The 16,706-nt window shown below is 40.3% G+C and overlaps 3 protein-coding genes across 3 annotated transcripts in view; 1 reads left to right on the top strand and 2 right to left on the bottom strand.

Annotated features, from left to right (window-relative positions):
- The window catches only part of LOC141761187 (uncharacterized), a 36,256-nt gene extending 31,168 nt beyond the window's left edge, over positions 1-5,088 (bottom strand). The window contains exons 1-3 of the mRNA XM_074624517.1: positions 4,929-5,088; positions 4,190-4,406; positions 3,333-3,456 (exon numbers count right to left, since the gene is read on the bottom strand). Coding sequence (XP_074480618.1) covers positions 3,333-3,456; positions 4,190-4,302 — 237 coding nt within the window. The 5' untranslated portion in view covers positions 4,303-4,406; positions 4,929-5,088. The remainder of the gene's footprint in view (positions 1-3,332; positions 3,457-4,189; positions 4,407-4,928) is intronic.
- LOC141760402 (uncharacterized) overlaps positions 1-16,706 on the top strand; it is a 135,931-nt gene that overhangs the window by 50,420 nt on the left and 68,805 nt on the right. The gene's annotated exons all lie outside the window — the stretch shown is intronic.
- LOC141761186 (uncharacterized) overlaps positions 11,928-16,706 on the bottom strand; it is a 47,151-nt gene continuing 42,372 nt past the window's right edge. The window contains exon 13 of the mRNA XM_074624516.1: positions 11,928-15,711. Within this exon, the coding sequence (XP_074480617.1) occupies positions 14,674-15,711 (1,038 nt within the window). The 3' untranslated portion in view covers positions 11,928-14,673. The remainder of the gene's footprint in view (positions 15,712-16,706) is intronic.

The raw sequence follows: 16,706 nt of genomic DNA, 5'->3' as shown, positions 1-16,706 counted from the left end.
CCTCTTTCTAGATTTTTCATCAGCCGTCAACACAATACAGACATCTTCGTGTCAAAAATGGTCCCGCGGGAACCGAATCCCTATTTGATTCATTGATATACCTCTTTTCTTACTAGCAGAGTTCAGATTGTAAAAGTGAACAAAACCCTTTCAACTGCCATCACGACCATTGTTGGGGCCTCCCAGGGTTGTGTGAGTTCAGCTATGCTTTCACCTTCTGTACTAATGACTGCCGTACAGATACACCAAATCAATACATTCTAAAGTATTCTGATGATACAGCTCTAATATGTATTTATATATATATTTAATGCTCCAATATCTCTGTTAAGTAACTTGGACAACCCTGGGCTGCACCAACATTGCGTGAACAAAATGGTCGAGTGAAGTGATGGTAATGCTCTTAAGATAAACACAAAGTAAACGGAAGAAATTGTATTCTGTTCACCATCTGACTCTCGTAAAGTTCCTATTGTTATTCATAAAGAAAAAATCAAGCAGGTTTTTTATACAAATATTTGGGCGTAATGATAGACCATCTGTTATTTTGGAAAGACCACATTGAATTTGTCTGTAAAAAACAAAACAAAGAATTTACTTTCTCGGCCGCCTCAGGTCTTTTGGGGGCGAGAAAACAAATTCCTTTGGTTTTTACTTCTGTGATTACGAGTGCTCTACAGTTTTGTTTTACTACATGGTAAAAGTGTTTGTCAACTACTTTAAAGTCAAAACTGCTCCACCAAATGAAAATATGCTCAAAGATTGTAGGTTAACCCCTTGAGAAATTCTATGAAATCAGCATATCATAACATATTAAGGCTGGCCAACACTACTGTCTCTGACCCCAACCACACTGAATACAAATTGTTACCATCAAATCGGAGATACAGGGTTCCACGATTGATTAAGGTTAGACTGAAGCACCCTTTTGTACACTAGTCAATCCTAAAACTAAATATGGAGCTTAATCCCGGATCAAATGTACGTTGAAGGGCCCTGAAGTCTTCTGTGATTGTAATGTTAAATGTATGTATCCTTGTTTCTTGTCTTGATTTTTGTACTTTCTGTGATGTTGCAAATGGAGCCACTGTGATGCAAGACAAATTTCAGACCTGTCTGACAATAAAAAGTATTTCCATTATCATTATCATTATCTTTGGGTAGCACAGGCACACCCGTGGCTACACCATAACTCTTGAGGGCCTCAGTAGGCTACATAACTAGTTACAGATCATTTGTGCACAGTAATCAGCAGGTAAATGTCTGTCTGGCCTACATATGAGGTGTCTCAACATTTAGTAAAACACACGTTTATTGAACATAATAAATGAACTGTTGTCTTATCAAACAGTGTTCATTTACTTAAATGTAATGACATTTTCAATAATAAAATAACTTACATTCATGACGTTTCTTTAAGGGAATCAGGTCATAATATTATGTAACATTAATATCTCTGAGGGAATCTGTCAAAATAGTATTAGAGATTCACAGCTTTTGCGCGTCATGGTGGCCCTCACGCATAAGGCCCGCCTCCAGGAAGAAGAAAACAATCGGTGCATGTGGAATATGTGGAACACCTACTATCGTTGTAGTTTGAGGTACATTTACACTCGCACACACAGAGGGATGCGGAGAGGTATTATAAGCTGCTTAGAGCTATTGTTAGGAAGTTAAACAGAACATAATTCCCTCTCTATTAGTAGTATTATAGACACAATAAAGTACAGGATCCACCAGCATCGTTTCGCTCTGCTGTATTGGAGCATTACGGATTTAGTGAAAATGACGGAAAGAAAGTGGTGGATAAAACGGCGACTGTGTAAGCACCGTGCAACACGTGGGGTTTATGATAGCGGCAACACTTCGGGTAGGACAGAGCAACTGCTTCTCCCCGCAGCATTTAAACAGCCTCTACATGCAGACTCAGACAGGGCATAAACAGAACTACAGCATTGGGGAGATTTATAGTGAAAGATATGCAGCCTTATGCAGTCGTGGAGGACGCTGGATTTCAGCATATGATTAACGTAACGTTACTTGAGCTGCGCTTTAATATTCCTTCTCGCCGACACTTCAGCAACACAGTAATTCCAGCAGCACAATCCCTGTAATGTGTTTTATATTTATTAATTATTTTTAAATAACACAGTGGCACAGAAATCCAACCGTATTCCTCCAAATACTGCACTTTTTGAGTGGAAAAACGAATCTTTCAATTAAGAGCTGATAATCAGGGAATTGAGACATATGTTATAATGTTTTTTGTTTTTTTAAATATAGTTCTGGTTGAGCTTATGCTTCATTTTATGTTGATGGCCTTAGTCTACAATTACATCATATTTGTATGAAAATAACAAAGCTGCATTTTTTGTTTGCACTAATTACTGTAGAAGACCTATTCTTTCAATTACAATTTGACAATGAAGAAGTGTTTATGTTCCTTAAGGAAGCCATACTTTTGTTAAGGCAAACATTTATTAACTTATTTTTGCCAAATAAATGAAAAGCATGTTGAAATCAGAACATGACCTCCTCTCTGTAACATAAATGTACCGAACCGAACCGGAAACCGTGACCCCAAAACCGTGATATGAACCGAACCGTGAATTTTGTGAACCGTTCCACCCCTAGAAGCCTCTGATGACTCCTCCGGTTACGGCGGTCACACTCGCTGCCCAAGCTCTGAATATTCCGTTGATTAATATCCCTATAGTTTGCTGTCTGTAACGTTACTATGCAACACTCAAGTGAAGCTGAATGTCTGTTTTCTCTTCGCCGAATGATAATCCTGAATCAGTGATCAGCATTGATGCTTCATTGTTGACTTCCACCCGGTGCTTGTTGTTATAATTGTTGTGTTGACATCAAGTAAGTGCAAAGATTCTTGTTTATATGCTTTACTCACAGGTATGTGAATTGACCTGGATATGAAGCGTCTTTAGGGCAAAATAATATAATGTTAGTTTCTAAAGCGATGAGACGGAGCCCTCTCCTCTCATAAAAACATTCAGCAGCGGTGCTGCTGCTTACATATAGAGGAAACACTGGTGAGGCTGTCGTTCGTATCCCCGCGGACCCTCCACTGTTTTCTGCTTTCTACCTTCTGCTTTGTTTTGGTGTTGAAACGGATATGACATCATGTTACTCAGACTACACAATAAAAGCGGTAACTTTCTTCTACCTGCGTAATTAGTCAATTTTCAACACAGTTTTCAGTTTTGTGGGTAAAAACATCAGTTTTGTGTCGTTTAAACAGTAATTTATTCAGTTATTGACTCTTCCTCGTGTCTTTAATGTCGTTATGAAGCAATAAAGTCATGAACACTGACCTGAACATCGGTGGTATCAGAGGACGAGCCTGCTGCTGGTCTTCTGGGGACCTTGTTGCTCCGCTGGTCCGGGTTCTGCTGGTCCTCCTCTGTTTCGCTCTTGTAGTGCTCCTGGTCCTGGTCTCTGTTTCAGAAAGTGTGATTAGTGTTTTATTTCCACATTCAAGCTCAGACACATAGGATCAATGAATAATGATCTCTATCTGGTCCCACTGATGGAACATAATTCCTCTAATATTGTAGATTATCTGTTAATATTTCTGAGTGAGCAGGATGGTGGTGCAGCTGCAGAATGGAGTTAGAAAGAGACTTTTTTAAATAGGCTGCGTATAGACTGAACGGGTTTTAACAGCATTTCACTGACTGTGTTTAAATTGACGACATTTGTTGAAGTAGCTGAAATAAAGTCACTGAATGCTGTTGAGCCAAGATCCAAATAGATGTCTACTATTTAAAATCTACTCTATTTAACCTTTAAATCACCAAACACATTATTACTGGATCAGACTGAGCTTACAGTCATGTCTCTCTGTCTCTGATGGATAGATGTGATATTGTTCATCTTCAGTTGCTGCTCCTGTGTTTTGTCCCGTCACATTAAAGCTGAATAAATCTATTTAAATGTAATGTAGGCTACAGTCTAATACACAATCACATTCACCACTTTATCATCCATTAAGGAAATGTCAGTCTGCTAAAAGATGAATTCATGGACAACACTGAATTCAACTTTATTGTGTTATTGACAATTTTCCCTGCTGGGACTTTTTCAAAGAGAAATGTGCACAGTCAGCATATCCATGCATTAATATCTCTACGTGGACTGGATTCAGATGGAGGCTCTGCCTCTTATTTACCTGTTGCCATGGTGAATCGTAGTATCAGAGCTCCATTGATGAAGGCTGTTTTCATCCTCACATTTGATTGAACAAACTCTGATCAGCTGTTCTGGAACCGAACACTTTTCCATCTCAGAGTTTGTTAAAGCTGCTTTCTGAAACGGGCTCCTGGTCCTGGTCTCTGAGATCCAGCAGGTCTCCACTCTGACTGCTGGACTCTGTTGTCCTGGACTCACTACAAATCAAAGCACACAGAGATATTCAGGTCCTGCTGTCTCCTCTGGTTTTACTCCCATCCACGTAGTGCTGATAACATGGTCCATGTTAGCGTGAAAACAGCTGCAGCTCTTCTGAGGAATGCTCTGGTTTCCATGGAAACTCAAAGACCACATAGAAAAGCCTCAATGTGTGTGATCTGGTTAAAGAGACAGTTCACAGAGACAGGTTTGGACCAGCTGTTTGGAGAAACGCACTTCCTGTTTACAAATGTTGAGGATGATTGTAGAAACGAAGCAAAGCGACTGAGACAAACTGAGAAACTCCTCTCAAACTGGACTAAAACACAAAGGAACCGGAAGTTCAATCAGAGAACACGAGCACACATTAAAGTGAGCTAAGGCTAACGCTAGCAGTTAGCCACACAGCAGCAGGCCGAAGCTAACAGGCTAACTAGCTGTTAGCATCGCAGCTAGCCCAGCGTGCTAACGCTATATTCGCTTTGATTTCCGGCTCAAAGAAACATTATTAAAGTGTTTACCTGAGTGTGTGCGGGTTCACCTGCAGCTCTGCCGCCTCGAAACGGACAAAGATGCTCGTCAGCTAACGAAGCAACAGCCCGAGATCACAACCAGACAACCACACTTCCGGTTACAAGTACTTCCGGTCTGGTTTTTCAGTTTAAAGTGAAAGAAAGTCGCCACCTGGAGGTCAGGAGGGAAACAACAGGTACACTATAATATACGGTATATAGACATAAGGTGCCTTCAAATGGGGTCGTGTTACCGTGTTCTATCAGTTATTTTGGAAAGACTTAAGAAACCTATTACTTAATGCTTTAAAGGAATGTATAGAGAAGGAAGAACTGATGGCAAGCATGAAACAAAGGTTAATTACCCTGATCCCTAAAGCTGGGAAAGACAAACGAATGTTAGATAATTTGAGACCAATCACTTTGCTTTATACTGATTATAAAATATTATCCGGGGTTATTGCTGCTAGACTGAAGACAGGTATTTCATCCATAATTAGCGAAACACAATCAGGATTTTTTAAAGGAAGGTCCATTCATAACAACATACGATTTGTATTAGATTTGCTTGATTATAGTGATATCATCCAAGAAAGTGTTTTATTTTTTATTTTTAGATTTTACAATGCGTTTGACTCTGTCGAACACCCTTTTATATTGGAAACTTTTCGATACTTTGGATTTGGAGAAAAAATTACTAATGTAATAGGGATGCTATATAATGGAATTAATAGCTCCGTTGCTCTAGGATATGGCACTTGTTCAAGATTTGAGACTGAGAGGGGAATCCGTCAAGGATGTAGCAGCTCACCACTTCTGTTTATATTGGTTGCAGAGAAGTTGTCTATATTAATCAAGAACAATCATATTGAAGGGTTAAATGTGATGGGAAAACAATTAATAATAAGTCAGTTTGCAGATGACACAACTTTATTTAAAAAAAATTAAAATAAAATTCCCTTAGCTTTACAGTCTATTCATCTTTTTTTCTAAGGCATCGGGCCAACAGTTGAATTTGGATTAATGTGAAATGATGACGTTACATGAGTGCCCCCTGCAGTCATTATGTGGTATAAAAATTAAGTAAGATGCGAATATTTGGGGATTGTTATTTCTAGGGACAGAGTAATAACTGAAAATAAGAATATTTGTAATAATATAGAAAATGTAAGTCAATTTTGAACAGATGGCTGCAGAGGGATATCACACTTTTTGGGAGAGTACTGCTATCCAAGATGGACAGTTTGTCCAGGATCATTTACCCGGCTTCCTCCTTACCCATTTCGGCAAAACTGATAAAAACTATATACAATGTTAATTTTAAAGGGACTGTTTGTTACTTCTTACACGTATAAATCCCCGGGGCGGTGTCCCATGCGCGTTCGCATATGCACGCTCATTTGTGGCTACACTGTTCAGACTCCAACACAAACTAAGCGGAAGCACCAAAACCGCAAAGTTATATCTAGTGAAGCCCATCTTGCAAAACAGTGTTGGCTGCGGTCGGAGGACGCGGGGGAGACCGTAGTTTTGGTCTCCAGGACCGGAGTCTCTGCTGTACTCTGTGCTCCTCCAGACCAACATAGGTTTTCCGTGTCTTGTGAAGTGACGGGGCTCCGCAGCGAGAAACGTTATCGTCTCCGACAAAAACTCCGGTGTCTCCCCTGTTCCCCTCCAGCCGTGGTCGGGAGGCTGAGGCAGGAAAAGCCAACACTAGGATCAGCATTGATTCATGGAGAGACCTTCGTCTGGTCAGCTAACATTACTGCCAAGCAGGTGAAATATAGAGTGATATTGGGGTTTTAGCTGACATGTGTCGCCTCACTGTTTTGAGCAATGCTCGTTCATGTCTATTTAGAGTGAGCAAGCGCAAGCACGATGCTGACTTTCGTTGACTTAACGACCACAGGTGTCGCTGTTAACAAGCATTTCTGATTCTCACAAACAGTCCCTTTAACAGCTTTTTTGTCAGTCATAATCGACAATGATTTACTAAGCAACTTTAGCTCATTCTTCATACTAGTCAGACAGGGTTTAGTTTTGAGGTCTCTGCATTTATGTATAAAAAAATTACTTAATAACAGTAAAATATTGATAACAAAATCCAAATTCCAATTCACAGCAAAGATACCAAATTGGACCGCCATCCTAGTGTTGGTTTTTCCTGCCTCAGCCTCCCGACCGCGGCCAGAGGGAGTCACCAGCACCCGGTCGGAGATGATAACGTGTCTCACTGCGGAGACCCGTCACTTCACAAGACACAGAAACCACTGTTGGTCTGGAGGAGCTGCAGCAGTTATTTCTGCACAAACGTCCACTGCACATTCTCAGAGCTAAACTAACTCTTCTGCAGTGTGTAGTGTACGTGAGAATGGAGCAAGCCGAGTGAAGGCAAGCAGGCAGAGGAGCAGAGTACAGCAGAGACTCCGGTCCTGGAGACCAAAGCTACGGTCTCCCCCGCGTCCTCCGAAGGTGGCCAACACTTTTTTGCAAGACGAGCTTCACTAGATAGAACTTTGGGGTTTTGGTGCTTCCGTGTAGTTTGTATTGGAGTCTGAACTGCGCAGCCACACGCGAGCGCGAATATGCGCACACGCATGGGACACCAACCCGGGTGATTTATACGTGTAAGAAGTTACAAACAGTCCCTTTAAATTATTCTCTTTATTTGATATGTACAAATTAATTTGAGCAGAGCCCTGTTTTCTTTTTTTTCTTCTTTTTTATTCATTTATTTATCATCATTATTATTTTTTATTACTTGTTCCTTGACCAGTTTTACTTTATTTTTATTCACTTTTAATGTTATCTTTAATATATGTTTTTGCCCATGCTCAACCTAAAAATGTTTTTCTTACTGTTATGATAATTGACAGTGCCTTTTTGTATGTATATTTTTGATAACAATTAAAAAAAGAAAATAGTAATAATAATAAGTTAAAAGGACTGTTTGTAACTTTTTACACGTATAAATCTACCGGGTCGGGATCCCACACGCGCTCGCGTGTGGCCCGATTCTCTGCTCCTCTGCCTGCTTGCCTTCACTCACACACCACGCGCGTTCTCGCTGTCTCACTCCATCTCTAGACGTGCATGCGCGCGCACACTCCACACTGCAGAAGAGTTAGTTTAGCTCTGAGAATATCTAGTAAATGTACAGTGGATGTTTGTGCAGAAATAAATGCTGCAGCTCCTCCAGACCAACAGAGGTTTTCCGTGACTTGTGAAGTGACGGGGCTCCGCAGCGAGAAACGTTATCGTCTCCGACCGGGTGCCGGTGTCTCCCTGCAGGCGCAGTCGGGAGACGATAACGTTTCTCTTCCTGCTTCAGCCCCGGCACCGACCCGCTTTTCCTGCTTCTGCCTCCGGGGTGAAGCAGGAAAAGCCAACACTAGGATCAGCATTGATTCATGGAGAGACCTTTGTCTGGTCAGCTAACATTACTGCAAAGCAGGTGAAATATAGAGTGATATTGTGGTTTTAGCTGACGTGTGTCGCCTCACTGTTTTGAGCGATGCTCGTTCATGTCTATGTAGAGCGAGCAAGCGCGAGCCCGACGCTGACTTTAGTTGACTTAATGGCCACAGGTGTCGCTGTTAACAAGCATTTCTGAAAGTTACAAATAGTACCTTTAATATATTGTAATTTTAGCCGTATATTGTTTTTCTTTGTAATTTTATAACAAGTCTGAGGAAAATGTTGATATTCCCAACGGCCTCATCTTTTACCTCTGTCATCATGCCTTTGCATTTACTGCATTATGCAAATGCAGTAAATGCATGTATGTTTCATTTGAAGGTACCAATATATCCGTAGACGCCGCATTGACTCTTGGATCGTACGTCAACGTGGGCACCATATTGGACCGGGCAAGACTGGCCTGTAAACAAATACAAGTGAACGGGGAGCTGCCGTTTTCTGGATAAAAAGCACTATAACGTGTACATTTCTCAACTGATTACAACAAGTCATTTTAAATTCAAACGTTTATGATCTACGAGGATTAACGTTAAGTTAACGTTACGTTTTTTTATTTTCTTTTGGTGAAAAACTGTTAAATACGTTAACATTACTGTTTCCGGTTCCTGGATCACTGGTCTGTCCTTCAATATGGTGGGATTCAATCAATTATTAGGTAGTTATTATAAACTAGTACTTTAATATCACATTTCCCTTTAAGCATTTTTCACATTATCAACTGTTTTCAGTTGAGTTAGTTCTGTTGCATCAAACCACTGACAGTAGCTTCAACAAGAAGCAAGAGCTAAAGAAAATAGTTTTCTAATCATAATGCTTTGTTTATATGTGATGAACAAACATCTAACACTCAAACAATCTCTCTTTTTCTCTGTTTAGTTACAGATGGTGCTGCTTGATCATGAAACCAAAAATAATGCATCAACCAGGAAGAAATACAGTTGATTTCAGGACATAAAGATGCAAGTTAGCTATTCAATTACAGTACCCTGACACTCATAAGATTATGATATAAAACAAAAATGACAGTTCAGATAAGTTTTGTTAAATGAAATACAGACTAATCACAAATTTTGTATTAATATTTGTATTACTTGAAATGGTATCTTTTTGCCCAGCTAAATGTAGGTACTCAGTAAACTTTGAAGTACAGTGGACACTCCTTTAAAGATTTTTTTTTATGAGCTTTTCATGCCTTTATTGGATAGTGACAGAGACAGTATTGAAAGTGGGAGAGAGAGGGGATGACATGCAGCAAATGGGCCGCGGGTCGAATGTGAGTTAATATGAGCGTGAGCGTCTGTCTCTCTGTGTCAGCCCTGAGATAGTTTGGCGACCTGTCCGGGGTGTACCCCGCCTTCGGCCAATGTCAGCTGGGATTGGCTCCAGCCCCCCCGGCGACCCTGAATAGGATAAGTGGTTACAGATAATTGATGGATGGATGGATAATCTAGGCCAAATTCCAATCCACCCCCTACACCCTCTCCTTACCCACTCTGTTTGCATGTTGGCATTGAGGGTTCGCAATATTAAGTGCAATCCCAAACCAGTAAGCGGGGAGTGGAAGTGGGTTATAAAACCCTCCAACAGCGAGCCTGCATCGATGCCGATTTAACCAGATGCCCTTACTGACGACGTGCAACGCTGTTTAGTGTTCGTCATGGAACACGCTCTAATGTCAGTTCTGTGTGACTACCGGCACAAACATTTACTGTAAACTGCTCAAACTAAGAGGTATTTAATTCATTGTACTTTAAGGTCATACAAACGTTATCAACTTAAAGTTAATAGATTGTATTTAGGATCAAATGTCTAGTCTAGAAAACGGTAGACACGTTGATTTGACTGTAAAGTGTTGTGTATTTATACATACTGTACATATATATATATACAACATATATTTTTTACCCCTATCAGCAGTTATAACCCCATAATTTATTATATCTTCAACTGTGCAATACTGACTTATCAGTACAATAATTTAGTGCAATAATTCAGCTGTGTAATAATCTGGTTTACTCTGGCAATAACACTGCTTTTATTTATACATTTAAATTAATATTCGTATTTATTTATACTATTCTTGCATTTTTACACACTTATTGATCGATCCTATTTTTCAGCATTATTTGCACTGTTATTATACATATTTCTTATGTATATTTTCTTATGATTTCTCTATGTTTATATATACTGTATATTTCTATTCTAGATTGTGAGCAAAACGTAACTCAATTTCCCCCCGGGGATCAGTAAAGTATTTCTGATTCTGATATTTATTTATAGTTTCCTTGCTGGAGAGAGGGAAGTTGGTCCCAAAGCTAGCTGCTGTTTTGATACCCTCCACCTTAAAGAAGGAGCTTCATTGAGCTGTGAGTGTGATTATAAACAGAGTTCTCTCCGTCACAGAGTAGGAGGGTGTAGGGACCGACCTGGATTTGGGCCTTAGTGTACTGTTTAGCTATAAAATGAGAAAGTTTGCGACCCGGCTGCCATGTTGAGATCAGATGAAATACCAAGCACCGCCCACCAGCCGGAGCAAACTTTCTAATTTTACAACTAAACAGTTCACTACAAGATGTTTCTGAAAACATTTGAGAAAAATAGGCATTACAGTAACATAATATTGATTCATATTTGATCAGCACTGCCTAGTTTGACCGCTTGGTCGGACTTTGCGAGTGATTGACAGCTGCCTCCGTTGAGTGAACAGCCAATAGGAACGCTCTCTCTGAAATGACCTGTGATTGGCCAAAGTATCCCATCACGGCCTGAAAACAGAGCCATGAGGAGGTGCAGATGTCTAGTTTTCTCTCAGTACACCTGAATTACAATATGCTGAAAGCTTATTATGGAATTTTTTCCCAATGATGCAAAAACTATTCTGCCTACTGCCACTTTAATATTGTCAAATAATACGACATCAGAGGTAAAATCATTGCTTTCCTGTCGGGTCAGTGTTACAGGAACTCTTAGCCTGACAATTAGCCTGTTAGGTTAGTGTCCCAGCCTCAGTTGCCATGGTAGCTGAGCTTGAACTATGTTGAATTTGCTTCGTGGAACCGATTAACCGGAAGCCGACAAAAACAATAATGGGAATAGATCTGTAACAATCATTCTAAACTCAAGGCTCACATACTCTCTTTTTGGTGCTTTTGACCATATCTATGGCTGGGATGTGTAGCCTTATTGCATGGAGCAGATTAATCGTTAATTAATTAATTAATTAATCTTAAAAATATGTATCTATCATTAATAAAACAAAATTATGAATCATAAACCTTTGAATTGTTGCAAAAGGTGAAGGAGAGTGATGGCACTCAGCTTCAGCTGTAATACACAATCAGTTGTAACATCAGAATGTAACCTTATATTCAATTAAATTATTCAATTTAGGACGCCACCCAATTTTAGAACAACAGGGAAGACCTCAAAACTTGATTTTCATAATCTCAGGGATACTACAGAGTTCTTAAGCATAGTGTACAGTGATTTGAGTTGTTTTATATACACACACATCAAATAACCAAGTTCTTTATAAATTAAATGTTTATTTAACTTACTACGTGACTAAACTACTAACAGAAAATAAGTGACTAAATGGTCAAATAAAAGGAAAAAGGAATAGAATGATAAAGGATGAATGGAGGAATACAGTAAATACAACGATGAACATTTATGAATAGAGACAAATCAAATGTTACCAGGTCAATTCAGTGACTGATATCTCTGTATTATATTTGTCGCTTGACGTTGAGGCGCAACAATTAAATCTAGTTTTAGGTATTAATGCACCGTTCAGCAGTTGAGAGTTTAAGAAGCACCAGGGAAGATTGTGAAGCAGTTTAATATTCTAAATTTAGGGATGAGACTAATTTAGGGTTAAAGCTTATTGATGAATTTCTCAAATGTTCTTATATCTGATATTAACTACCAATTTCTTAAACCTTATTTATTAATTGACTCTAAATTTGTTTAGTAGCCTAATCATCAAACTCTTTCACATCTGAAAATGTATTCATCACCTGACGTTTTCTGATGTGCAGATGGGAGGTTGTTCTGGTTACCAGGAGTGGTAACAGGTTCTGTCTGGACCTCTGCATTCTGGATCTGTTGGATCCCACGGGGCGAACTCGGCTTGAGTCGTTTCTGTCCTTCTCCATCTCTCTGACATTTCTGGATGTTGTCGGCAGACATGTTCCCTTGGTGCAACTTGGCATGAATCGTTTTCCTCTGTCTCCATCTCTCTCTCTATCTCTCTGGTGGAGCGGGTCTCTGAGCCACTTCTAGAACCCCGCCTCTCGTAGCTGGAGGGGTCTCCTGGCATCACTGCCAGTTCAAAATGTCCTCTATTTAAAGTCTTTTCTTTTTAAAGTCTCTTTTCTTCATAGTGGCTGGAACCAAGTATTCAGCACATTGCGTGGATGCAAACTTCAGGTCTCAGCAGCTGACGGGTCAGCAATCAGGGCAGAGAAGCAGAGCAGTGAGAGAGATGATCTGGCTTGCAGGATTCAGAGTTATTTAGTCATAGTTGTAGCATGTAAGAAGGTGTAGAAGAGGCCTTTTCAGGTTCTTTTTTCAGGACGGCTGAATGCCAATCTCAGCATGTTGTGAGGTGTTGAGCCCACAGCAGGCATTCGGACCTCAGGACGGGTGAGCGGCCCTCTTTCCCTCCCTTCCTCAGGTCGGCGGGCATCAGAGTTCATGTAGAGCAGAGAAACACAGGCAGACACAGAGACTCTGTTGACTTCTTCTTCTTAACATCTGAGGAAGGGGTGCAGCGTTCAGTTGGCGGGATACAGCACTCCTCCCATGTTTTTTTATATTTAATCTTTCAATTAAACTTCTTCTGCAGGATTGATACTAATTAATTTGTTTTACATGATTAATTCTTCCCTATTTGACATCTGGGCTACATCTGCTGAAGAACGGTACCAAACATCTCTATGATATAAACCACTGAATAAAACCTGATCAACTGAATTAAAATGAATTAACCAATTACACAACATAGATAAACCTTGTTATCATAACATGTAGACTTACAAACACTACAACAGACAGGCCTATATTTGTAGATATACAGTATATGTGCACTAATTACACAGTAAATGAAAGGATATGATTGATCTCAACATGTGGCACAGATCTGTCTAGAGGAGAGCAAGAGGGAAAAGGGTAGGGGTGAAGCTTCCCATGAAGCGGACACGTCTCTGAGACTGGGCCTCAGGGAGATACAAGTTACCAACATGACAGTTAGAATTCAACTAAGACAACATAAAACACATGTACTCACATGTAACAGTAAAAAGGGGTCGATTTGTGTATGGTTCACAAACAACGTTAAAAGGTGTAATACACTTTAAGTAGATTAAAAACATATATTCAAAATATAGGACTAACTGAGGTGTTAGTGTACACCCGAATTTCTACTTTAAATCTCTGGGGACCTATAATATGCATATATAGAAATAACATGTCTGTAGGCTGGCAAGATCTAACCAAGTGATTAATATAAAGGGAAGGTTTTGATCTACACTCTTTAGTCAGTGTAACTTGTTTGGGCTTAATTTGTGAAAATGTGTTTGTTTATTAGCATGAGTATTTCAGTAATAAATTGAAAATAAATGACATAGATAAACTAAACCAGTTCAGTATCAGAAATGTGGATTTGACCTCTAACAGGAATGTTTAATCTAAGAAATAAAGGGTCCACAGATGAACAGAGGGAGGGATTAGAGACCAGCTGTGCATCTCTCTGCAGGCTCCCACTTATTTCAGTTTCCTTTTTGTCCCAAACATGTACATGTTAAACAAACTTTCTGTTATTAAAACATATGTTAGCTCAGCAGTTCAATTTAAGTACATGTTAATTTGCATTAAATGTCAGTTTCATTTCATCTTCTTCACAGCTTGGATGTGTCTCTGTTTATGTGACTGTGTGTGAGCCACCCAAAGGAATGCAGTGCAGGTCATAAACTGAGGAGGAGGAGGTCATAAAACCTACTTATATTCATATTGTTTCTCCAGTTCTGCTTGAGAGCTCCAACCTGTACAACAAACTTCAGATCTTTTCAGATGATTGGTTAAACATAGCATATTATCTAATGTACATTTTAAATTAAATTAAACTAATTAGTTTAATTCTGATTCTCATCATCAGTTCATTGAGTCTTACTGGTTGGTCTTCATTGCTTCTCTGAGTCTTTGGGAAGAACCAGATATCAGTGCCTTCAACCCATAATTCATTAAACAGCTCAAATGGTGAGGATAGGTACTAAGTCTTGTGGTTGTTTCTCCTCTGTGAGCTTAACCAGGCTGGTTGTAAATTAAGAATCTCACCTCCAGTGTGAATGCGTTGGTGGGTTTTAAGGGAACTTTTCCAAGAAAAAGTTTGCCCACATTGGTAACACCAGTATGGTTTCTCTCCACTGTGAATGCGTTGGTGGGATTTAAGGGCACTACCATCAGAAAAAGTTTTCCCGCATTGGTCACACCAGTACGGTTTCTCTCCCGTGTGAATGCGTTGATGCTTTTTCAGGTCACCTGATTTAGTGAAAGCTGACCCACATTCATCACAGCTGTAAGGTTTCTCTCCAGTGTGAATGCGTTGATGTATTTTCAGGTTACCTGATGTAGTGAAAGCTGCCCCACATTCATCACAGCTGTAGGGTTTCTCTCCAGTGTGAATGCGTTGATGTTTTTTCAGGTCACCTGATGAAGCAAAAGCTGCCCCACATTCATTACAGCTGTAGGGTTTCTCTCCAGTGTGGATGCGTTGATGGCTTTTTAGGTGACTCTGGCGCCGGAAAGATGCCCCACATAGATCACAGCTGTAGGGTTTTTCTCCAGTGTGAATGACTTGATGCTTTTTCAGCTCACCTGATGAAGTGAAAGCTGCCCCACATTCATCACAGCTGTACGGTTTCTCTCCAGTGTGAATGCGCTGATGCTTTTTCAGGTCACCTGACGTAGTAAAAGCTGCCCCACATTCATAACAGCTGTAGGGTTTCTCTCCAGTGTGAATGCGTTGATGTCTTTTTAGGTTACTCTGCTGTAAGAAAGCGGCCCCACAGTCATCACAGCTGTAGGGTTTCTCTCTAGTGTGAATGCGTTGATGTCTTTTTAGGCTACTCTGGTATAGGAACGCTGCCCCACATTCATCACAGCTGTAGGGTTTCTCTCCAGTGTGAATGCGTTGGTGGACTGTGAGGGTACTCCTCGAAGTGAAAGTTTTCCCACATTGGTCACAGCTGTGTAGTTTCTCTCCAGTGTGAACTCTATGATGAATCAGTCCCTTTCTTCCTCCCCGTTTCTATAGCAACAGACATACAGAGAGAGAGAGTCAGTGAGATGCCATGGTGGAGCGACCAATCTAGAAAAATAAATAACATTTAGAGCATGTCTGTGGAACATTAACCCACAATGTTCCAGTCTGACTAATGCACTACCACCTGTGACAACCAACTGCTGGGCCGTGTCCCTCTGTAGACATTTGATTGATCACCACAGATGCCCCCTTGACAGTTATGCATTTTTTTTACAAGTTTGCGTTATTCATGTTTCAAAAATTTTGATTTTTGGAAATTAATTTGCACACGATTTTCCAAGCATATAGACAGTTGTGGTTTGTGCATTGCTTCAGTGTGTACTAGTGGTTAGTTCATTTCCTTTCTGGTTCAAATAGCAATTTGGCTTGCCATTTGGTTTTAAAATCTCTAACACACTCTAACATAGCTATTACTCACCAGAGGGGCTGAAGTCACCTCATTAACATCCCAATAGGATAAGAATAACAATAACCTTTAACACTTCAGTTTGTAAGTCACAGGTCGAAGCCTCTCACCTTTGCATTTACAGCAGCATAACAGCAGCCTTTCATTACTACAAAGACCAGAGGGGTTGCCATTTACTAGCTAAGTAAAATGAGTAGCGAACAACCCTGTGAGTCAGGAGCCGATGCTCCCCAGGAATCCAACAACCCAGCCTTGCAGGATGGGGTCGCTGGCCTCCTCAAGCTCTCCTTAAAAGATAGAGAACCTTAATAGCTATATTGCTAGCACTTGCGATAGTAAGTCGGCAGAGCCTGGCTCGCCCAGCTGCAGAACAGCTACCAAGCTGTGGAGCAGGATTACTCTACCCTGCGTAGGGAGGTTTGGGCCAGCCAATTTGAGATCTCCCGAGCACGGGAAGATCATACCTGGCTGCACGAGAAGACTGACGTTTTGTATGAACAACTTCAGGTTGATGAGCAAAAAGCAGAGTCCAGGCAAGAAAGAGCTCAGGACGGAGAGATAAGTACCATTGCCG

Source organism: Sebastes fasciatus, chromosome 22 (genome assembly GCF_043250625.1).
Source record: "Sebastes fasciatus isolate fSebFas1 chromosome 22, fSebFas1.pri, whole genome shotgun sequence".
In the NCBI taxonomy this organism is placed as follows: domain Eukaryota; kingdom Metazoa; phylum Chordata; class Actinopteri; order Perciformes; family Sebastidae; genus Sebastes; species Sebastes fasciatus.
This window is presented reverse-complemented; position numbering and strand designations above follow the sequence as displayed.